This window comes from Saccostrea cucullata, unplaced genomic scaffold, assembly GCF_032062105.1.
Source record: "Saccostrea cucullata isolate Sc308-1 unplaced genomic scaffold, CSIRO_AGI_Scuc_v1 ctg1071, whole genome shotgun sequence".
Lineage (NCBI taxonomy): Eukaryota > Metazoa > Mollusca > Bivalvia > Ostreida > Ostreidae > Saccostrea > Saccostrea cuccullata.
Genome location: NW_026921032.1, coordinates 16,678 through 40,291, shown reverse-complemented (window position 1 = coordinate 40,291; position 23,614 = coordinate 16,678). Strand labels below are relative to the sequence as shown.

At 34.9% G+C, this 23,614-nt stretch overlaps 2 protein-coding genes across 2 annotated transcripts; one reads left to right on the top strand and one right to left on the bottom strand.

Annotated features, from left to right (window-relative positions):
- Nucleotides 1–5,490: 5,490 nt before the first annotated feature.
- Nucleotides 5,491–6,327, bottom strand: LOC134259015 (uncharacterized protein K02A2.6-like). The gene has a single exon (XM_062741609.1). The coding sequence runs from the start codon at nucleotides 6,325–6,327 to the stop codon at nucleotides 5,491–5,493; it is 837 nt and encodes a 278-aa protein (XP_062597593.1).
- Nucleotides 6,328–13,042: 6,715 nt separating this feature from the next.
- LOC134259016 (inactive pancreatic lipase-related protein 1-like) lies at nucleotides 13,043–23,203 on the top strand. Its single transcript, XM_062741610.1, has 6 exons — nucleotides 13,043–13,824; nucleotides 13,920–14,239; nucleotides 18,990–19,221; nucleotides 20,567–20,683; nucleotides 20,783–20,914; nucleotides 22,449–23,203. The coding sequence occupies exons 1-6, from the start codon at nucleotides 13,758–13,760 to the stop codon at nucleotides 22,688–22,690; spliced, it is 1,110 nt and encodes a 369-aa protein (XP_062597594.1). The 5' UTR covers nucleotides 13,043–13,757; the 3' UTR covers nucleotides 22,691–23,203.
- The last annotated feature ends 411 nt before the right edge of the window (nucleotides 23,204–23,614 follow it).

Sequence of the window (23,614 nt, the reverse complement as noted above, 5' to 3'; positions counted from 1 at the left end):
TATGCTGCTGCATAAGGCATGAAGAATATTGCACTGACGTGGAAGATTCATGTAATCGTATCCACCGTGTGGATACTAGGTAATTTAAAGAAGATGTCATCGGAAGTCTTATTGGATGCGGAGCCCTGACAGATAGATCCGTCTATATATGTGAAGGATGAGCCGAGAATGCGGAGAAAAACCTAATGGAAATTAAGAAAAGAAAACTAAATGGTACAAAATATGTTCAGTATAAAGTGAAATTTTTTGTTAAAAATAAAAAAAACAAACTTGCAAGGTGTCTCTTATATTGATTTGAATATTATTTGATTTATAAACAGAACCAACATCAAAATCATCTATTTCTTGCGAGGACGTATTGAATGCCATTGAAAGGGGTTATCTTAAAGAGGAGGACCTTTCAAGAATATGCAATTGTATTGGTAGGACGATTTCATCCTCCATGAGTAAAGATGCCTTTGACCACAGAAATTTCTATAATATTGACATCTTCCTACAGGACCTTAAACTCGCCGGTATTATACAAAATACACGTTGTACATGAAATTCAACAAATCATTTTATTTAAAATCAACATTTAACCCCCTTCTCCCAAACCCCCCTCTCTCTTATGATTTTTTATATACATTGTATATAGACTGGTTAAGGAACAGGAATCGAGTTCTGTCTTTTTTGGAGGGTATTAGTGTCGATATGGATAGTCAGCTGGAGATGGCGAAGGCTTCCCCGTTTATTTTCTATATATATATATATATATATATATATATATATATATATATATATATATATATATATATATATATATATGGCAACATCGTTCATCAAAATAAAAAACTGATAGATTTTATGTAATTACTGTGCCAAGTTATATTGGCCTGCTTTCACAGTCTTCTAAATATGTATATAAAAAAAAAATAAATATAACAATATATATATATATATATATATATATATATATATATATATATATATATATATATACCATTGCTAATCAAAATAAACAATTGCATCGATAGCCTAGATAGGCAGGGTAGAACAAAAATGCATATCAACAATCAATAACACATAATTAAACATGAACATGCACTACAAAATTTTTGAAAAGGAACTACATGTATTTGAAGGTGATAAAAGCACAGGTGTCCACTAAATATGGAGTAGAGATGAAGAGTGACTCTATCGCAAGAATTCTTTTTTTTTCTTAATTATTTCTAAATAAAATGTTTTTCATGTTTTAAAAAACGATAAAGGAATCGTGTATCTGTTTCTTTCCTTTAGGGTTTGTATATTGGTGGATGTATATGTAGCAAGATATTAAACATTTTACTTGCAATTTAATTTAAATGGAGTACGAGCTGGTTAAAACTTAATTTTATTTTTGCCATCAAATTTTTATTTCTTTCTTTCATAAACTTAAAACACCATTTTCAAATAACAGAGTTGCAATTTTGAAAAGTATACACATGCATATTAAAAAAATTATTTTTCCTTGGTATAGAGATAAAATTAAAATTTAAATGACAAACTCAAACTTTTATCTAAAGTGCGGGTTGTGATTATTTGACATTTTGAATAAATAAATGAAAGGCCTAAAGGTTTTTTTTTTTTTTTTTTTATATATATATATATATATATATATATATATGGCAACACCGTTCATCAAAATAAAAAACTGATGCACTTTTTTATGTATCTTAGTGTAGTCTACTTGTGTGCCAAGTTATATTGAAATCAGATCAAAACTGTAGGAGAAGCAGAAAAATTGTTGACAGACAAACGGACGGACGACGGACACCTTACTATCGCATAAGCTCTTCTGGTCTCTGACCAGTAGAGCTAAACAAGAGGCCCATGGACCTTATAGGTCACCCGAGAATCATGCAACAACTTTCAAATGATAGAATTTGGTTCATGTTTTAAGATAGATGCTACAACATGCACAATTTTGAAAGACGCTGGCACCATTGCTAATCATAACTATGAACTTAGCAATTACTTAGTTTAGTTACTTAGCTTCCTTAATACCAATAGGCAGGGTAGGGGAACAAAATGCATATCAACTAATCAATAATATTCAGCAATAATCAGAAGTGCCCCTACCACACATGAACCCCTGACCCCAGGTTCACACATTGCACAATTTTTGAAAAGGCACACTTGCTTCTGGAAGAAGAAGAACCCCTGCACATCATAACTATATAGGTAGTTCATCGGCTTATTACCCAGGAGCAGAGAAGATTTTCAAAGAATTAATGTATTTTCACTATAAAATCATTATAGAGCCCCGCCCTAACACCAGAACCCCTGACCCTGGGGCCATGAAATTCATAATTTTGGTAGAGGATTTCTTGCTCATCATAACTATGTACTTAGTTAGTTTAATTAATACTCAGGGGCAGAGAAGATTTTCAAAGAATAAATGCATTTTTCACTACATATTCAATAGAGCCCCGCTCAAACACAAGAACCCCCTGACCCTCGAGCCCTAAAATTCACAATATTAAAATATGCACTCCTACTCATCGTAACTATGAACTTAGATAGTGTTTTTAATACTCAGGAGCAGAAAAGAAGATTTTCAAAGAATAAATGCATTTTCACTTTGTAATCAATAGAGCCCCACCCTAACACCAGAACCCCTGACACTGGGGCCATAAAATTCACATTTTTGGAAGAGGCACTCTTGCTCATTATTACTATATATTTAGTTAGTTCATTTAATACCCAGAAGCAGAAAAGAAGATTTTCAAAGAATTAATGCATTTTCACTATATAATCAACAGAGCCCTGCCTTAACATCAGAACCCCTGACCCTGGGGTCATAAATTCACAATTTTAGAAGAGGCACTCTTGCTCATCATAACTATGTACTAAGTTAGTTTATTTAAAATTCAGGAGCAGAGAAGAAGATTTTAAAAGAACTAATGCATTTTTTCTATATACAGTGGACCTTAAGATATCCGGACGCCAGATATCCATTTTTAGAAGAGGCACTCTTGTTCATTAGACTACATATTTTTCATTGGAACGGGATTCTGTAATGTTATTTTGTCTATGTTTAACTGGTGATTCAGGAATCCCAAACCGTTTCACATTTTAGAAGAAAAAATGACTGGTTAATTTAAAATTCAGGAGCAGAGAAGATGATTTTTAAAGAATTAATGCATTTTTTCTATATACAATGTAATCAATAGAGCCCCGCCCTTGCACTAGAACCCTAACACCAGAACCCCTGACCCTGGGGCCCTAAAATTTACTCATTATAACTATGAACTTATTTTTTTTTATTTAATACCCAAAAGCAAAGAAAAAGGTTTTCAAAGAACTAATGCATTTTTCACTATATAATCATTAGAGCCTCGCTTAACACCAGAACCCCTGACCCTGGGGCACTAAAATTCACAATTTTGAAAGAGGCACTCTTACTCATCATTACTATGTACTTCGTTTGTTTATTTAATACGCAGGATCAGAAAAGAAGATTTTTAAAGAATTAATGCATTTTTTCTATATAATCAATAGAGCCCCGCCCTAGCACTAGAACCCCTGACCCTGGAGCCATAAGATTCACAATTTTGGTAGATGCACTCTTGCTAATCATTACTAGGTACTTAATTTATTTGATACCCAGGAGCAGAGAAGATTTTCAAAGAAATAATGCATTTTCACTATATAATCAATATAACCCCGCCCTAGCACTGGAACCCCTGATCCTGGGGCCATGAATTTCACAATTTTGGTAGAGGATTCAATGCTGATAATAATCATGCCAACAGTTTGACTGCTTGATGTCCAGGAGTAAAGAAGATTTTTAAAGATAGCAATAATTTTAGTGGTTTTGCCCCCCCCAAGGGGCAGGGACCATGAAATTCACAATTTTTGCTCCCCTTCACCCATAGATGGTATATTCTTAAATTAGTTAAATTAGTTCAGCGGTTTCAGAGAAGAAGCTGAAAATGTTCAAATGTTAACGCACGTTGCACGACGACGGACGAAAACGGATAGCAATAGGTCACCTGAGTTTACTCAGGTGATCTAAAAATTACAGGTAATCCTTCTGTTTCTTATTCTACAATTTTTTAATATTTCAAGAATACAGAGTCATTGCATTTTCCAGCTCTCGGGGATACGTTCACTTTTTCTAGGCCAAAAATAATATACAATGAAGAGGCAGGTGATTCTTCAGATGGTAAGGCCAATCTAGCTGCATCTGTAGAAGTGACAACAAGCACCGAAGAACAAATCCTTCTTACCGAAAATACAAAATTAGATGATAACATTGAGTCTGGTTCTGAACCAATTGTTTCTCTTCTTGACATTGGTTTAGGAGAAAATGCAGAGCCAAATGACAATACTGAGGATGATTCTGAACAAAATGCTTCTAATGTGGATAATGATTTCAGAGAGGATACTGAAACAAAGAGCAGCAGAAAGCGGACAAGGAAGGAAGATCAATGGAGAAAAAATATAAGAAAACGTCGTCAATCAGGAAAACAATACAAGGACTCGAAGGCAAATGTACAAAGAACCAGAAGTCTCTGTCGAGACTGTAGCTCTCCTGGTTTATACTTATAATAATGGAAGAGGAAAGGTAGCAGTTGGTGTATTGTTATCGGGTATTCAATACTAAATGATAGGTCCGCCAGTAGGACTCTAAGAACAGTAGAACACCATGTGCGTGCGTCCACGTTTATTCAATCCAAAAACGTAAAACGTTCGTTATATAAATCAAATCAATTCGTACATAAAATGATTGATAATGTTACATCTCCCCTTTTCCAATGTTTTTTTTCGAAATTGATATAACAGAGAAAATCAATAAAAAGTTTAGGAATTATCTGATGTACAGAGTTTTTAATTAAATAAACATTACATTGATGGTTTGATCTTTGGAACACAAACTCTGCCTGAGCGTGTAATAAAGGTTTTTTTTTTTTTTTTTACACTTTTGGATTGGGACATTTCAAAGTTTAGAATAGGTGGGGAAGAGGCAGGCGATTTGGTTGGTGTGTGTTTAATGGGGCTTAACTCTGAGTCATCTGCTTGAGCATCAGCCAGAATAGGCATATTAGCATCAAAACTGCAAGGAGATTCATTTTTTTCATGAGATGGCGCCTATTCCTACGGTAAGTACCACCATTAGGGGCATTGATGATGTATGACCTATCATTCACTTTAGAAAACACAGTAGCAGCCTTTCAAGTTTTGTCATCCTGTTGAAATCTTAACACTATCTCCTATCTCAATAGGGGCAAGTGGTTTTGACTGCTTGTCAAGGTTTTTGGTTAACATGACCTTGACCTTTTGGTAATCAATGACCTTTGGAATAAATTGATCAGTAAGAGTTGGTAAGATTGAGCGTAATTGTCTACCCTGGAGGAGCTCAGATGGGGAATAACCAACCTCTAATGGGATAGTTCGATATTCGAGAATACCTAAATATGGGTCACGGTTATCAAGTTTGGCTTTCTCGAAAATACGCTTGGCAATTTACACCGACTTTTCTGCTAAACCGTTTGACTGAGGATGCCTTGGGGAGGAAGTTGCATGAATTAAGTCATACTCTCTTGAAAAACTTGCAAATTCTTGAGAAGAATACTGGGGGCCATTGTCTGACACTACTTTTTGGGGGATGCCTAACCTAGCAAACATGCTTTTAAGCTTCGTAATTATTGTTTTGCTCTGGGTATCTCGAAGCTGGACGACTTCAAAGTGTCGACTATAGTAGTCAGTGACAATTAAAATATCTTTGTTGTTCCAAAAGAACAAATCTGTGGCAACAATCTGCCAGGGACAATCAGGCACCGGGTGTGGTTGGAGGGGTTGCTTGGGATTTGAGTATCTGTTCTTCAGACATACATCACAATTTGACACTAAGTCATTGATATCAGATGATATTTTGGGCCAAAATACTGATGTGCGTGCCGTCTTGAGTGATTTCTCAATACCCATAAGACCTATGCATTCTAGTATCTTAGCTCCAAGTGAGTGGGGAATCAAAACATTGGTACCCTTAAGCAAGATACCATCTGTGATGGTCAGTTCATCTCTGTGATTCCAGAATTCTATAATTTGAGGGGGGCAGTCTCTACGGCATTCAGGCCAACCATTAAGTATGGTGTGCTTAAGCAACTGAAATTGTTCATCAGCATTTGATTCTCTCTCAATCTCTTTCAGTTTTCTGTCACTGATAGGGAGGTTTGCCATTACAGAGTGTACATGGGCTTCCATGTCTTTAGAAAGACTTGGGAATGTTTCATCAACAAAATTGCGTGACAAAGAGTCAGCAACTCTAATTTGTTTTCCTAGAACATAGTCCTTTTCCATAAATCAAATCAATTCGTACATAAAATGATTCTCGATAATGTTACAGTTGGGACTTAAAACTTTACAAAAGCAACCGATAGAATAATGATCTTTGATTACGTCTCTTTTTGTGGCAAGATTGCAATAAGACTACAACTGTAAGAGTAGCTTTTAATAAAATTTTACAAAATTTTCAATTTAATTTAAATTATTCTGGCAACATCAATCATCAAAATCAAGAACATAAAACTGATAATTTAAATAATCTTAGTGCAGTCTACTTGTGTGCCAAGTAAAATTGAAATCAGACCAAAAGTGTAGGAGGAGTAGCATTTTGAATGTTTTTCAAAGAAATTTCTATTTTTAGTAACCACGGCAACACCGTTCATCGAAATCAAAAACCGATAAACAGAATTATGTATCTTAGTGTAGTCTACTTGTGTGCCAAGTTATATTGAAATCAGACCAAAACTGTAGGAGGAGTAGCATTTTGAAAAATTGTTTACAGACAGACGGACAGATTACTATCGCATAAGCTCTTCTGGTCTCTGACCAGTAGAGCTAAAAAGGGAGATAACGAACAAGAAAGATTGTGACAGAAAATGTTAATTTCGATGCAGTTTGAACATTACCTCTGACGAAAGAAATGCTATTTTCTCTGAGTTTTGGAATTTATCAGATGATGGAAAACATAAATTTTATGCAAAAACTACAGAAAGAGCACTGAAGGAACGAGAAAAGACTACGGCTGCGAGATAAAGAATAAAATACTCAAATATTAAAATATTTTTTTTGTTAAGGCCGAGGAAAATGTTAGAGTTTGCAAAGAATTTTACTTAAGTACTCTTGATACAAGTCAAAGAAGAATAGAATGGTTTCATAAAATGAGTTTACTGACAAAAGGGGAAAACACACTAAGTCACAAATTACATACTAGTACTAGTATAATGTAAAAACTCTCATAAGGGAACATAGAGTCTTTCCCGAGGATGCCTACACACTATTGTAGAGCATCTTCATCAATATAAAGTCTCTCAACAACTTTGAAATATAGTTCTGTGCCAAACTCAAAGGTGAAGGAGCTTGAGTACGTGTTAGAAAAACCTTTCCATGCGCTTTTTAAGATGTCATTTGCAGAATCAGAGTACACAGAGGTATCCATCAGAGGACAAACAACAAGAAGTAAGGATCCCTGCCCGAATTTTCCCTTCCAGTGCCAAAATACCTAACAAAGAGTCCTGTTCTGTCCAACGAGAAGAACGCAGATTTTAAATCAATGTTAAAATTTATGCCTCTTCAAGATCGAGAATTCTTTGAGATATTTTGCAAGTTGAAAAGAAACTGAACTGAGACATGAAAACACTGTGAAATGAACTTGAAAATGTTAAAATGACAATGAATCAAATATGTGGAAATGAACAATGTTTCTATAATTACATTTTATTAATTTTTGTAGCATTGATTATAGTGTAAATTATGCTAGAATGTTCGAGGGGTTATCAAAATGTTCGTGGACTGAGGCTATAAACTTAGTACTATGTAGTCTGTGCTTTCGAAATTTAAAAGGAAAATAAAACAACAAAAAATAAAAACATGCTGGAAATTTTATTTTATTTCTTAGGTCTATACCAGTTGTTTTTTTTTTTTTTTTTTTTTTTTGGGGGGGGGGGGGGGACAGAATGTTATAGAATGTTGGAAAAGGAAACCCCTCCTCCTTTTTGACATTCATTTTCAATGCCTAATTTTTCGAGACACTCCATGTAAAAATTACGATAAATTTTTAAAGAACTTCCAGAATGAGTTAAAAATTCCTTATTTTATAGAACAATAGTGTTACAACACGTACCTGAATTAACGGGATTTTTGGATGTCAAATGTTCATATCAAACGGGTTTTCCTCAGTAACAATTAGGTCGGAAAAAAGTCGTTTTCGGGGTTGCGCCGCCTGGACATAACTATTGCTTTCAAAAACATTACTAATTTATTAAAGAATAAATTTATGACTTGTGGTTTTTTCTATAGATAGAAAAGATGATGGGGGCGGATCCGACGACTATGGATTGTCTACTGTCAGATCGACATTCAACTCCTCTCGTCTTACTCTCTTTAACACTTTTTTTTAAAGAGTAGATTCTACTTTTAGTAAATCATAAAAATTGATATCTGTTTCTTTTCTGCTGTCTGTTGTACAATTAACAGCAATGCAGTGTCTCACTGGCATTTATGGTTATGAAAATTCTACACTTCGTTAACATTTTTTAGTTTATGCGTTGTTATATTTGCCAAGGAAATCTCGAGAGATGTGTACCTTTTCATACTCTTTCACGAAAGAGCGTATTAAGAACTATAACCCTTCCCTGGTGGAAACAGAACGTATTGGTATGGTTGACTGAAGTCGGATAATCTAGGATGGGTAATGTCAGCTTTTCCTTCAGAATATCAATTTCTGTTTATTTCTGTTTGTTGCTCCTGGTTTCATCATTACATTTGATGTGTCATTTGTTTTCTGTTTTTGGGTATCTTACAGTCAACAATCACATTCATGAGTGGCCTACAGTATCCGGCTAAACCTAAAACTTGTCTAACATGTTCAAAACTAGCAGATATTGGCCAGTTTTGGCCTTTGGAAATTTTATCTGGGTCTGACCCTATCCCATCTGTTGAGACAGTATGTGCCACATACTTGACTCTTATCATGAAAAAGGAACATTTGTAGGAAAAAGTTAAAGACCATAATTTCGGATACATTGAAAAACCTTTTGGAGCTAGTGAAAATGATGTGTGAGAGAAAAAATATTCTTCCTGCTGACTGGGAAATTTGCTAAACCGAAACTTCTGTTGAATTCAATTTGTCGAACTCTAGAGGTCATTTTGTGAATACGGTTTTCTTTTTATGGTGTTACTTTCATCAAATTCTAGGTAGCTTAGTCGGTAGAGCGCTTGCTCCATAATCGAAGGTCCTGAGTTCGAATCTCGGCCGCGACTGGCCCTAGTCGATAAAAAATTAGGTATCCACAGCTCCTTCCCCATGTGTTTGGTACTTTGAAGTGAAATTCGCGGGTCATTCAGGAAAGACCTAAGAAAAAAGAAGGCCCAGTGTCACGGCAAGCGTTTGCATGATAAAGATCCCTCACTGTTAAATTACCCTGAGTGCCGAGTAAAAGCTTAAGTCTAAAGTCTGAAGTTCTTCAACAGTATGTGACATCTCTATACGAGTTAAAAATTCTACAATGGGACGTAAAGAAAATTATAAAAATAACCTCTAGGAGGTTCCTGAAATCCCTAAATAACTACAAAGTCTGACGATATTCTGTGCAGCGGTTTATGAGGGGTATACATTCTGACGATAGCCGGACTAGGTAAATATTAAATTTCCTCAATTCTTGGTAAGGATAGGTATAATTGTCCTTTATGATCCGAGAGTAGAGTTGTCTATAATAAATTCAAAAGAGAAGTGAACCATTACTTTTCCGGATTTAAAACCAAATTATCCAAGCAGCAAATAGATCCTTGATATGGGGCAGCAATTCCTCTTTAATGCTGGTGGTATTCTCCGATATTTCTGCTTAAATAAGATAATATCAGATAATTCAATCTGCCCCTTTACAATATTAAATGTGACGATGTCTAAATCAATAGCTGTAAAGAGGTCTTGATAAAATTATCTGAATATAAGCTCAAAAGACCATTAAACAACAAAATAGTAACAGAGCAAACACGGACCTCCGAAACATCAGAGGTAGGATCAGCTTCTATGGAAGAGTGAGCATCCCCTACCGACCGGTCACATGTCTCAACAAGCCTGTCTTTCTTCTGCAGTGATGTCATATTGGTAAATTAATCTTACTCAACAGTTTCTCTGATTCACTCAAAAATTTTACAAGGATCCTCTGTGACCACAAGCAGAATTAAACACAACTGCTTATCTTCGTTTTGGTAATATAGTTGATTATAACAGGCAATAAGTGGTATTCAACTATTCATCATAAAGATATGGATGTAGTGTTGCCTCTATATCAATATCATCTAGTATACATAATTAAGAAGATATGTGCATCATCACAATAACTTTTAGGGAGGGGATCTTCTTATTCACATTTCCATGTGATGGTGATGTTTCTGTGAGAGGAATCCCAACTCTTGTTGTCTCGTCTCTCTTTACCAGTACTAAGGCAAATTTTATAGATCTCTTCTCTGTGTATGATGCAACAGAGGGCTAAATACCATAAATAAATACCTACTTCCTGGCGGAAACTAGAGGTCATGTTCTTTTCTCGTCACAGGGGGGCACTGTAAAATATTCGTTCCAATTAATACAGGTAAATTAAGCAATACGAGGAATTGCTTGATTGTATGTTGTTTAATGTCTCTCTCGAGAATTAGAGGCGCCACTACTTGCCGGTGGAGAGCTTCAAAGTTTGTCCTATACTCGGTACTCACGGCCATAGATCATGGAGTGATTATTTTTGTGCCAACACCTGCTGCGACACGGGACCTCGGTTTATACGGTCTCATCCGAAGGACCGGTCTTCACGTCCTACAGTGGGATTCGAACCCTCGACGTAAGGATCAACTCCTTACTTCGCGACCCTAGAGCAGACGCTCTAACCACTGCGCCACGCGGGCGACACAACGAGGAATTAACAATCATGTAGTATGTCTACTCAAGCTATGCCGAACTATATCAAATTGACACAGATATAGCCAATGTAAGGCATATCCATCTGCACATTCTATTCAATACAATATCTCTGTGGTTCTTCAGACTTGAGCTTTTCTGATAAAACAGCATCTGATAATAAAGATTTGTCAGGCGACCGTCTTTTTGTTCGTCTGTCTGTAAACTTTTCAATTTTTCTACTTCTTTCTCTAGAACTTGCCATTTGCCACAAAGTAACCTTGGGTGAAGGAGAATCAAGTTTGTAAAAATGAAGGGCCAAAGGGTGATAGTTAAAATATTGTGAAAAAGTAATGACATCTTTAAAAAATCTTCTCACGAACCACTGGGTCAGGAAATTTGAAACTTCTATGGAAGCATCCTTAGGAAGTGTAGATTCAAGTTTGTTTAAATCATTACCCCTGGAGGTAGGATGGGGCCACAATTAACATTCGAGTTTTTGTAAAAAGAAAAATTAAATCTTAATCTTAAGAATAGCAAACCCATGATTGGTCATATTTATGAGGAAGCATGCTAAGGTAGTGTAAATTCATGACCTTTGGTGGAAGGGTGGAACGAAAATTAAAGTTCAAACTGATAAGGAAAAACAGTTAAATGTAAACATTTAGTTAGTGTGTGTGGATTCAAGTTAATTCAAATGTACAACCACACCCCATGCACATACCCTTTTTAGGGGTAGGTCGAGACAACTTCTGCGTTTAAGCTTTTCATACTTTATTGATTTTTACCCAGCACAGAACTCAGGTGAGCGTATTTATATGAAGCAGAATTTATTTAAAAACTTGCACATGAGAAGAAGAAAAACTTGCTTCGTCCTTCAACTATATCGTTGATGTATTTTCATCAAAAACATATTAATTTTTTAGTTCCTCCATATATGTCTCGACTAGATGTATTCTAGTGAACTTGAAATAAAAACTACCAGAGTGTGACACATCTGTTTGATATTTGAATATTTTACTAAAACGACGTGAATGATTACCTAAATACAAAGCTTTATGATAACATGGTGACTTCAACATTTGTATCGCCAATTTTCCCATTTTATGTAACATTATATGCTTATCACTTGCATATAGAGTTTATGTCTTCCAGTTCATTCGATATGCAAGAGGATTCAAATGAATACGCTGGACCTGTAAGGAGGCAAGCTATTGACAAACACGTATTTCATCAGTCTCGTTTAAAAGTCAACATTTCCCAAATCAAATTCTAAAATCGATACAATGAACTTGTTAGCAATACATTCTATCCTTAAGTCGAATGCTGACCTACGTTATCTTCTACCAATTGTTAGACAATTATTTACTCTGCATTGTCGGCGATTATGACAGGGAGGACACAGAATGTGTACAGATATGGGATAATTATTCCTCCATGGCACCTGATACCTCCTGAGATTTAGAGGTCTGTGTTTGTTCTTCTCTCTATTCACATTGCCTTTCGTGATCTCTGCTTTCATTATTTAAATAGAAAATAATGAAATAACGATTTTAACAGCCAGTATCTTGTTTTTGTTTAAATATTTGAAAAAACAAACAAACATGTCGCTTGTTCGCTTGATACAAAAATGAATTGTATGATAAACAAATTTATCGATATCCCCAGTCTCCATCCCTTTTGAGTGGTTTTTCTAAAGCTAGCAGAACTTTGACTCTTTGCCTCAGATTGCTAGTAAATCGCCACGTCCAAAATTTGTATTTGATTAAGATATTAAGAATTTGAGCAAAGATATAAACAATTATGAGACCTTTCTAATGCCGTATTTTTAAAAAAAAATATTTCATAGCATAAATATCGTGTTGAAGTTCAAATTTTTATCTGTTTTACGTTTTATTCACAGTGCGTACAAATAACGACATAATTGCCGAAATGCAAAACAAAATAAATAACAATTATCGAGAGATCATTTCTCCGTCTATCAAACAGTGCGTCCAATTCCATTTTGCTCTACATGTCCCAGACATCACTAAGTGGGTGTGTACAACTTCTTATAGTCTGCAAGCATTAGATCTGACAGTTACTTGTAGATTCGACTAATTGGAAAGGTGTAAGGAATAGCTAACGTCCATGGCGAGGGTGTGTGTTTGTAGTCGTCCAAAGTTTGGGGGAATCAGACGACAGAATGTGACGTTTGTGTTGACGTGTTACATATTTGACTTTCTATATACACGTAACAGACTGCATAAAGAGATATTTTATGACCTTGCTTATAGTTTTCCCATTATCGCAACAGAATTCTTGCTAGTTCTAATTAACCTGATGTTCATTCCGTGCCGCTGCATCAGTGTCAGTGTACCCCTCAGTCGTAAAAAAATTCCACTGACTTAAAACCTTATTGAATTCAGATGATAGGAAAACATCAACATCTGGTGGTTTGACGGAAGAAAACATGAAAGTGCACCGACTGATTTGATCGTTTGAGATTGTGGCATTTACAAACATTTCTCATTTGATTCAAGAACCCTACAAGATAATAAAGACATATACCCTGCAATTTATTTAATGTTTCACAAAAAAAAATTGCAATAAAAAAGGCTTAACATCTGCGAATCCAAAGTCTGCAAGTGATCTTTCGAAAATTTGACAATTCCTGGAGGTCGAGTACGCCTGCGCTCTAATAATAACAAAGCGTGTATCAATATTTAACGTTTTATTCAGTACTACTCATTAGTCGTTCTGTAATAACACAGGAGCTGTGTAAACTTTCAAAGTATCAGACATTTCCGTCTTACTGTCCGGAAATCCAGCGGATTAATTTTCACTTCTGATCATGGCCGTCAGCTTTAGTGTCGGAATTTCAGTAGCAGTCTTTTTATGTTCACTTCTTCAAAGTGGCGGTAAGAACATGTTGCTTTGGTTTTTCCAAATTTTAATTTATTCTATTAAAAGGAGTATTTTCAATATTTTGTCAAATAAAACGTTTTGTTTGTAGATGCTTGGGGACTTTTGTCACTATTCAAGTCTTCAACGCCGACTGAAATTTGTTACAAGAAATATGGTTGTTTTGGCACGGAGGCACCTTATACCAACACGAAGGGAATTTTACCACAAACTCCGCTGTCTCTAGGGGTTCGTTTTCTACTATACACGAGGAAAAACCCACGAAAAGCAAAAAAGCTAAGGAGATGTGGAAAGAAAGAAGATTACCTCGACGTAGACACTCCTAAACCGACCAAAGTCATTATTCACGGTTATGTTGATCGAGGACGAAAAGAGTGGGTGAAAAGAATGACAAGGGAGATAATCAAAAATGTAAGTTTTCATAAAAGACAAGGGGAATATGTTGATTTGAACATATTTTATTGTAATATAATTACAAAGGGATTGAGCACAAGTACTGAATACTTATAACGCCCTCTCCCTATACATGTAAATTACACATTTATATTGTCACAGTTAAACATGCTATATAAAGTATTCAGAATTTGCAAAAGTAAACAAAATGATGCATTTTGCATATATGTATGAATATATAAAAGTTAAATAAATTCATATATCAATATTGGTACAGTAATTAACAAGGAAATCTACCAGAATGCTTAATAAATGTTTGAACTAAAGAAAAGAGATGTTCATTCTCTGCAGCACTCAGTGATTCAACCCCCCATAATAAAACGTGTGTATCTAGATTGTGGATTGTATCAAATTGTAAAAAATTATGTAAAAAAATCATTCCTGGCGTTCGCATACTTTGGACATACGAAAAAATAATGATATGTGTCCTCAACTTTACCGCACGTGCACAAGGGACTTGATATTAAATTGCATCTATAAAGGTCGTTATTTAATACACAATTATGTCGTAGTCTGGTTTGAAGAACATTAAGTCTTCTGTTACCGTAATCAAAGTAAGAAGGTGGGGCAGATTTAGATTTTTTATTACTAATTTTAGATTTGAATTTCGACATTGACTGTAAATTTCGAGTTTCAAGTGGAATGGAGTTCCATTCGTTAACTACAGTGGGAATAAACGTAGACTTATAAGTTTGTAATCGACACTTTGGAATATCATAATTTTGAGAATATCTTGTCGAGTAGATAGATGTGTTACAGCGCATTTTTGGAAGGATGTCCATTAAGTATTCTGGCACTAAATTATTATGAAGTTTGAACATTGTTTTTAATCTAGCTTCTTGTCTTCTACAACTAAGCGGTTCCCATCCCGTTTCAAAATAAAGTGAATCTTTGGAAGCTATAGTTGTTAACCCTGTTACAATTCTAGCTGCATAAAGTTGAAGTTTTTCTAACTTATCACTATCACCCTGTTGACAGCACCCCCAGACCACTGAAGCGTATTCAAGTTGCGGTCTTATGAATGATGTATATAGTGAGAGTGTTTTTCGATTTACTTTAAATTTTAATTTTTTCAAAAGAGACAATTTTTTGTAAGCAATAGACAGTATATTATCAATATGTGGTGAATATGTTACATAGTTAATCAAGAACATGGGAAATAACCAAAACAAAGACAAGGGAAATAATCTGTAAGTAAATCACTTTTAAGATTCAACTCGTGAAAAATGCCTTTAAACTTCTGGTATAATTTATACTTTAAATGGAAATTTTCAGCACACCTCTGGGGCAAAAGTAGATGGAATTGATCTTTGACTATTGTATAGAGGAATACTATATATTTATAGTTAACTCTCTTGGAGGGTAAACCTTATGTTCATCAAATGCATCCTACTTTTTTGTTTTGATATAAATACTTATAAAATGGGTTTGATTGATGAAAAAAATATCACCATACAACTTTTGTTCTATATTTTATTTTTAATTTATTTTAATATTTTATGATTTAAATAACATTTTCAGTTTACAAATTATTTAATTGAATAAGAACACGAACATCATCCATGCAAACAAATATTTTTACCTCTTTGTATATAGGGATAACACACAAAATATAAAATAAATGAGTAATATAATAAAACTAAGCAGAAAACTTAAATTACACGTTACATAATGTTAATGGCCTCGAGTATAACTGATTGTCAAGACACCTGTTCCCAGTATCTTCTAGAAAAAATAAATCTGACAAAAATATAAACTGTAATCGTGTGTCAGTATTATTACTTTTTTTTTTCAACATGAAGATGAGAAGTGAAAAAGTACCTCTTGTTGAAAAATACAATCTTCGATTTACGATTTTTTTTGCCAGTTTCATTTATGTTTGAATTTATTCAATACGAGTTTTTACGGGGACCTGGTTTTTATTGTAATAATAAAATAAATACATGCTGGCAAAATCTTTAAAAACTCTTAAATTATTTTGTAATAAATGATGAAACAAAACAATTTTAGAATAAATTAAAATTATACAAAAACTTATGATTTTTATAACGTTTAGCATGTACATCAACAGGAACTTTTTCGTCTTCGGTTTTTTGAGTCGTGACATATGTCCTATCCCCCCTTAAATTTTACTATGGATGTTTTTTATACAGATGTAAATATAAACAATAAAATGTCTTTGTTAATATGGGAATTAACGTCGCAGCTATTGTAGAAAAAAAAAACTACATAACCCGCGTAAGTAACCCGCGGTAATGTATTTTTTTTCTGCAACAGCTGCGACATTAATTCTTGTACTAACAACGAACGAAAACATTTTATTGTTAAAGTAAATACTTTTAAATTCAGAACTCTTTGCACCTTACAATGAGGCGTGCAATGTATTTCCATCTTTCAGAAAGAGAAGTAGTCAACATGAGAAATTTTGTAGATTGTGGTGATTTTCAGGTTTTCCTGACATATCATAATTAACCTGGTTGTTGTATGGGAAGATGTTCATTCCCGTATCAAGTTGATTATAATTACCATAGTCTTGCCAAGTCCAAAGACATTGAATCCATTCTTTGTGTGAAAGAAAGGACAACCTGTCAATATCCACAAAATGTTCAGCTTGTCCTATTTTATTTCATTGGAAAAATAATACTTTAAAAGATATTTTCTGGCATGTCCGAGTATTACCATTGAAATTACACGACGATGCATTACTTTTATATATTCCTATCCAACCATTTATGTACTGAAAATTCCTTTATCCTTCGACAGATTTTTGTTGGGCATGTTTAGTTCCTTGTTATCTTTTTGTGACCTTTGGAAATATAATCTATGTCTGCCATCAGAAGATTGATAATCATGCATAATTTTTATTTGATAAAATATGACGTGATTTATTGCAAAGAAATGTTCTCTTTTTTCCCATTGCAATATGACGCGTTTATTGCATTGAAACCACACCGTTATCAGTTTTCAGAATTAAAGTGTGTTTGACGTCAAGAGAATTTCGATACGTTTGAAAATGGTTAGGTTTTGGGATGATGAGATGATATCGTCAGATCAACGTACGTATGTTTGTTACTTTTTATTAACTCTTTTCAGAGTACTGAAAATAATATGTTCTTCACATCAAGGAGATAATTATTGATATTAAAACAGATTTACTCTTATTATATTTATAAATTCGATTATAAATTCAATTAATGCCCAGTCGCACAGCACGATTCAAATCCTGATAATAAAGAGATTAAGATAAATTCAATTCTCTTTAAAAAAAAAACATTAAGTAAATTGGACCCCAAAAAGAAAACGCAACAGGCAGTCATCATAAATAAAGTTCTATTTACGTTATGAAAGTGGTGGTAGTATCATGCTTATTGAAATATAATTTCTTAATGAAAATTGTAAAATAGCGAAGGCAAGGTGTATATAAATATAGTTGAACATTGAAAGCGTTTATACTGATGATATACCAGGTTTGTATTTAAGGCTTCCCCTCTAAAATCCGTAAGGAAAACTGGTTCATAGAATAGGATTTCCCACATGGAAAAATTACTTAAGGGTGTGGACATCAGATTCAATTTTCAGGAAATTTAAATATCATGGTTGTACTTATGTATGAGGGGGAGGGGGCGAGTCCATAAATTAAAATGGCGACCATTTCCATACGAAGTAAGAAATTTACTATTTCATTTTTTCTTAGTTACTCTACATATTATTCTAAAATCTAGACAAAATGGTTTCTTATCTTTAAAAAAAGTTTACAATATAATCGGTTGGACAAGCATCCATGGAAACAAAAAAGAATGTTAAATGGATTTTTTTCTCCGCATGTATTTTAAACTACATGTACATTTGATGTTGATGTATGTGTTTCCCTAATGCCTGTTGTTTAAATATTTTTAAAAAGCCACAGATGCCATCGAACTAAAAATAAGTCATTTATGTGTAAAAATTGAATTTGCAAAGTATTTGGTGGCTGCTTTTTTTCAAATGAGATATTATAATAGCATGCTGGGTTTGAGACGTGCTTTTGCTACGGATTGTTGCAGGAGTTTTTTTTATGTATCGCTTGGTTTTGGTTTTGTTTTTTTTCCTTTTATTTTCCTCTTTGAAGAACTAATCGATTCAAATGCTCACAAAGTAGTATGCCGAACCTTTCAGTAACATAAATTTTAAACTTTTCGCACAAACTCCTATAAAAAGATATATAAATTGCACCTTTCACAGTACAACAAATCATCAAACCAGTTAAGGTTTTCCGATAATATGATATATATTTTACAATTCGTGACAAAAGTATACAGCATCAACGAAAGAGGGTATTGAGATATCGAATCTTTCGATTTCTTGTGTGATTTTCTTTAAAATTTCGTGCACGATATAAATTTTAGGTTGAGACTCAACGATTTTGAGATTTCATGCTGAATTTGACAGTTCATGAGAACAAATACTAAAATTTTAATTAAAACAGTTAGTTGACTTTTAAGAAAATCTTTTGCCAAATTTTGTCAATATGATTTGCATTGATGAAAGAGGGGCTGAATGAGGGCTGAGAGGGGCTCAAATTAAAAATAAGGGGGAACCAAAATTTAGTTCTATTGTGATTTATACTTCCATTCAGTTTCAGATTTTGGGGTGAAGTCTGGCTATGAGGGAAATCCTACCTTGTGTGTTAATTAGAAGCTCAGTAAACATCTTTTGTTGATTTATACAGGGAGATGTGAACGTGGTAGTAGTTGACTGGAAGCGCGGCGCAATGACGCTCAACTACCTCCAGGCCGCCGCTAACACGCGCCTTGTGGGGGTCATCGCAGCTCTAATGGTTGAGAAACTTAACTACACATACAATATAGCACCATCAATGATCCATATCATAGGTCATAGTCTTGGAGCTCACATAGCGGGATATATTGGAGAACGAGTCCCTGGAATAGCACGAATAACGGGTAAAATGTCATTATAAAAAGGTCATTTTCATTTATAATTTTCAAGCCAATTGACTGTAACATTTATATGTATATACACATTTTGTTGTCTATCTTTCATTAATTGCAGAAACATGAAAAGGGCGAAAAACTTCTTTGTGAAGTTTTCCAAAGGTCATACATAAAGTTCACTTGGTCTAATTGGTTTCAATTTCCTAATCATCGCTAAAAATTTAGAGGTTGCGAGAATTCTTCAGGATGTGTGACATAAATAAACAGAAGTACAGTGTTTAATATGCAAACATTCAAAAATCATATATTTGAATCTTTAAATTTTATATAAGAAGTACAATAAAGAAAACAATGAAGATTGACTGATTGATTGAATATTGTTTAAGGCCAAGTCGGCAATCTTTCAGCCATGTTTTGGCGGACCATTAGTTTAAATCAGTTTTTGAAAGTTTTTGGTTTCTCTGGCGGCCCCCATTGAGCCTACTCTTTTTCGAACTCCAGTGAAACGATCTTTTACCTGCCAAGGGGGTTGTTATCCTTGGCACGGGGCACCATTTAACGTCCCGTCCGACGGACTTGAAAACAATGAAGAAAATACCGAATGATTGATTGTATATTGTTTAACGTCCCTCTCGAGAATTTTTCACATATATGGAGACGTCACCGTATGCCGGTGAAGGGCTTCAAATTTTGACCTTTACTCGGCCCTCAGGGTCATTGAGCAGTGAGGGATCTTTATCGTGCCAACGCCTGCCGCTGACACGGGGCCTCGGTTTTTAAGGTCTCATCCGAAGGACCCGCAACTTTCACTTCAAAGTGCCGAGCGCATGGCGAAGGAACAGTTGCTACCCATTTTATCGACTAGGTCTGTCGCGGCCGAGATACGAATTCACGACCTCCCGATCACGGAGGGAGCGCTCTACCGACTGAGCTACCGTGAACGGTAAATACCGAATGAAGACACTTGAGAAGGAGTTATTGCTCTTGGTAATTGTTTAAGGATTGAATAATTACATATTCAAAAGTTTAAATTCTTTTAATAGACAATATTTTATATTAAACCTATTTTCTTCACTGCATTCATCCCAAAAAAAAATTTCTTTTGAGTTTTAAAACGAATAAAAACATAATTTGTAAAACAAAACCTATAACATTACAGCAGGATCCAAATACCATGCCAAACCGAATACACTGTAATACATTAGGCTATTCTACAATTACACGTCTCGAAGCACTGTACATGTATACTAGTATCTATAAGTAAATATGGGGAAAGAATAATGATCAATAAAATTGGAATCTATGAAATGATTCAAAGAATTCAAAATTAAAAGAAACGATGTCATATTTACAGGATTAGATCCAGCTGGCCCTGCATTCGAGGGAACGGATTCCGAAGTCCGTCTGGATTCTTCCGATGCAGATTTTGTAGACGTAATACATACGGATTCTGATTCTCTTATAAATACAGGTGTGTATTTCAGACTTTTGTAATTTGCAGTGCCACCAATAAACAGGTTCCTATATCGGGCTCTTTAGCCCTTTGTATATAACTTGTCTCGTTTTAAAGATTTACAACCCGGATTTGGGACCAAACAGCAAATGGGAGACATTGATTTTTACCCAAACCACGGAAATAACCAACCAGGCTGTGCGAATTCCGTTCAGGATCACTTCAAATTATTCTTCTCTGGAAATGCAGGTAAGAATTTAAACATGCTGATAAGCCATTGGAGTCCGTTATTTAATAGCTGATATAAGCAAAGGCTTCAAGTGAACTACCGGTAAGGTTTTCCCTTTTCCCCCTTTATTTTTTCTTCAAAAATGAACAAGGTACAAATGGAGCTAATGAAGTTTGGGAATCCTTTATAAAGGATGGTGCTTTCGAAGAATAAAAACGGTCTTTATGTACACGTAAACTGATCTATGGAACAACTAGATCCGAAAAGATTAAACGATTGATTGATTGTGTATTGTTTAACGTCCCTCTCGAGAATTTATCACTCATATGGAGACGCCGTCACTTGCCGATGGAGAGCTGTTTGCTATACTCGGCACTGAGGGCCATTGAACAGCGAGGGATCTTTTTCGTGCCAGCACCTACTGTGACACGGGACCTCGGTTTATACGGTCTCCTCCGAATTAAGGACCGGTATCCGCGTCCCACAGTAAGATTCGAACCCGCGACGTTAGGATCAACTCCAGGACCAACTTTAGAGCAAACGCTCAAACCACCGCACGACGCGGGCAACAACAAAAAAAAAAACAAAAGAGTAGATTCAAATTTCGACACTATTAAGGAAGAAGCTGCACGTGGCATGATGCATCTATAATAGGAGTTACAAAATTTATCAAGGGAGAACATAAGGATACATGCTGGGGATCCGGGTTAGAATAGGTCCTCAGTACCCCCTTGCTCGTCGTAAAAGGCGACTAAATGGGGCGATCCTTCGGATGAATATGAACGAGGCCCCGTGTCACAGCAGGTGTGGCACATAAAGATCCCTCCTTGCTCAAAGGCCGTAAGTGCCAAGCATAGGCCTAAATTTGCAGCCCTTCACCGGCAATGGTGACGTCTCCATATCAGTGAAATATTCTGGAGAGGGACGTTAAACCGTATACAATCAATCAATCAAATGAAAAGCACTGTTAAAAGTAGTCTAATGTGTGCGTTATAGCTGTTATAATTTCAACATAGAAGGTAGTGATCCTGAGTAATATATAAAAATCTTATAATGTATGACTATTACATGTAGGAGCTACATGTGTATAAAGTCACAGGTATCATCAGGTCGATAGAATTTAGTTTGTTCAACTCATGGTTTACGATAAGTCAAAGCAAGAGTTCTGTGTTTTTTACGAAAAGGAATTTGTGTTAACTAGGCTTTCTGGAATAGATGTACTAGCAGTTAAACATTTCGTCATCTCAATGGTAGGTATCAAATATATTAGAACTTTAAATTGTCATATCGGTGACAAGCATCAATATGTATACTGTACATTTTTCGGCGAAATATTAGTTTTTTGATATTATTTAAATATATATACATGTAATTTGATTGTGTATTATGGACTTAGTGGCTCAAGTTACCGATTATGTGTATTAAAGTGATTCAAGACAAGTCTTTTGTATTCTGCAAGATATTACCTTTTCCATAAAGCAACTTCGAGAATATTTAACAACTCTTTTACTACATGTACCTGTTCTTATTGTATTTTTTAAAAATGTATTTCAGATTTTATGCACCTGGTTATATGCAATCACCTACGAGTCCTTAGACTGTTTACAGAGTCTATAAATGGACCATGTCATTTCCGGTCGAACCCTTGCACAATGGAACTCCTAGGAAATCACGGATGTGACTCATGTGGTACTCGTGGGTGTGCCATCATGGGATATCATGCAGATAGAAATCGAAATAAAACAGGAGTATACACCCTTACTACGAACGATAAATCACCTTTCTGTCTAAAATGAACGTGTCAGTTGTTTTTTTTTCAGGTGTTTAGACAGTATTAAGTTTAAGACAGTAATGACTGTATATTTTGTACCACTCATAAACTGAGAACAGACTTAAGTCAAAATTTCACATCAATATACATTTGAAAAAAAAATTGATAATGAAACATTTGCGCAATTTGTTGGAATTTGAACATTATACATCGCAAAAGTTTAGAACATATAAAAGATATTCAGAATCAAAAGTTTGACTTAAGTCTTTTCTCAGTTTATGGTTTCCAGGCCTGCTTGATAATGTGTACATTTATTATAAATAGCTGGACATGGCACTGATTTTTGTATAGGTTTTTAATCCAAGAAAATTATATGCTTGATCTGAAGATATTGTTAAGTTTCGACTGTTATATTTTCTTGTGAGGTTGTCTTGTACCGCTATTTCCTAAATAAAAAAAAACAGTGCTGTGCTGCTTGTATGCTGCCAACATCAGCGCTCCTATCGTCTGATAAAATGAATTTTGAATTTAACCGGGATATAGTTTGTCATGTCCGTCTTCCAGTCTGTCACACTTTGTGTTTAGCTCAGTATGAAAGAATTTTGAACAGCCTTTCATATATAACCTTAACAAAATTTATGCCGCCCCCAAAATTGAAGATTCGGGGGTATATTTTTTTTGCCCTGTTTGTCTCTTAATCGGTCTGTTTTTTCCGCAAGAATTGTAACCATGTTCATAACTTTTGATTGGTTGAGCCTATGGCTTTCTTATTCCTTATGACAAAGACCTTTTTATGGCACCATCAAATCTGTCCTTGACCTTAGACTACCCCGTTTTGCAAATTTTTACACAACTTTAACCCTCAACATACCGGTAACTTTTTAACGTCGAGGACGTTAATTCTTCACATACTTGAGCCGTGTGAAAAGACCTTCCATTGTGTACCAAA

Excerpts from the sequence above, each read along its gene's own strand:
- LOC134259015 (XM_062741609.1), bottom strand. The coding sequence starts at position 6,327 with ATGGAAAAGGACTATGTTCTAGGAAAACAAATTAGAGTTGCTGACTCT.
- LOC134259016 (XM_062741610.1), top strand. The coding sequence starts at position 13,758 with ATGGCCGTCAGCTTTAGTGTCGGAATTTCAGTAGCAGTCTTTTTATGT. Across the intron at positions 13,825-13,919 it reads TTCACTTCTTCAAAGTGGCG|ATGCTTGGGGACTTTTGTCA; the intron begins GTAAGAACATGT and ends TTTTGTTTGTAG. Across the intron at positions 14,240-18,989 it reads CAAGGGAGATAATCAAAAAT|GGAGATGTGAACGTGGTAGT; the intron begins GTAAGTTTTCAT and ends TGATTTATACAG.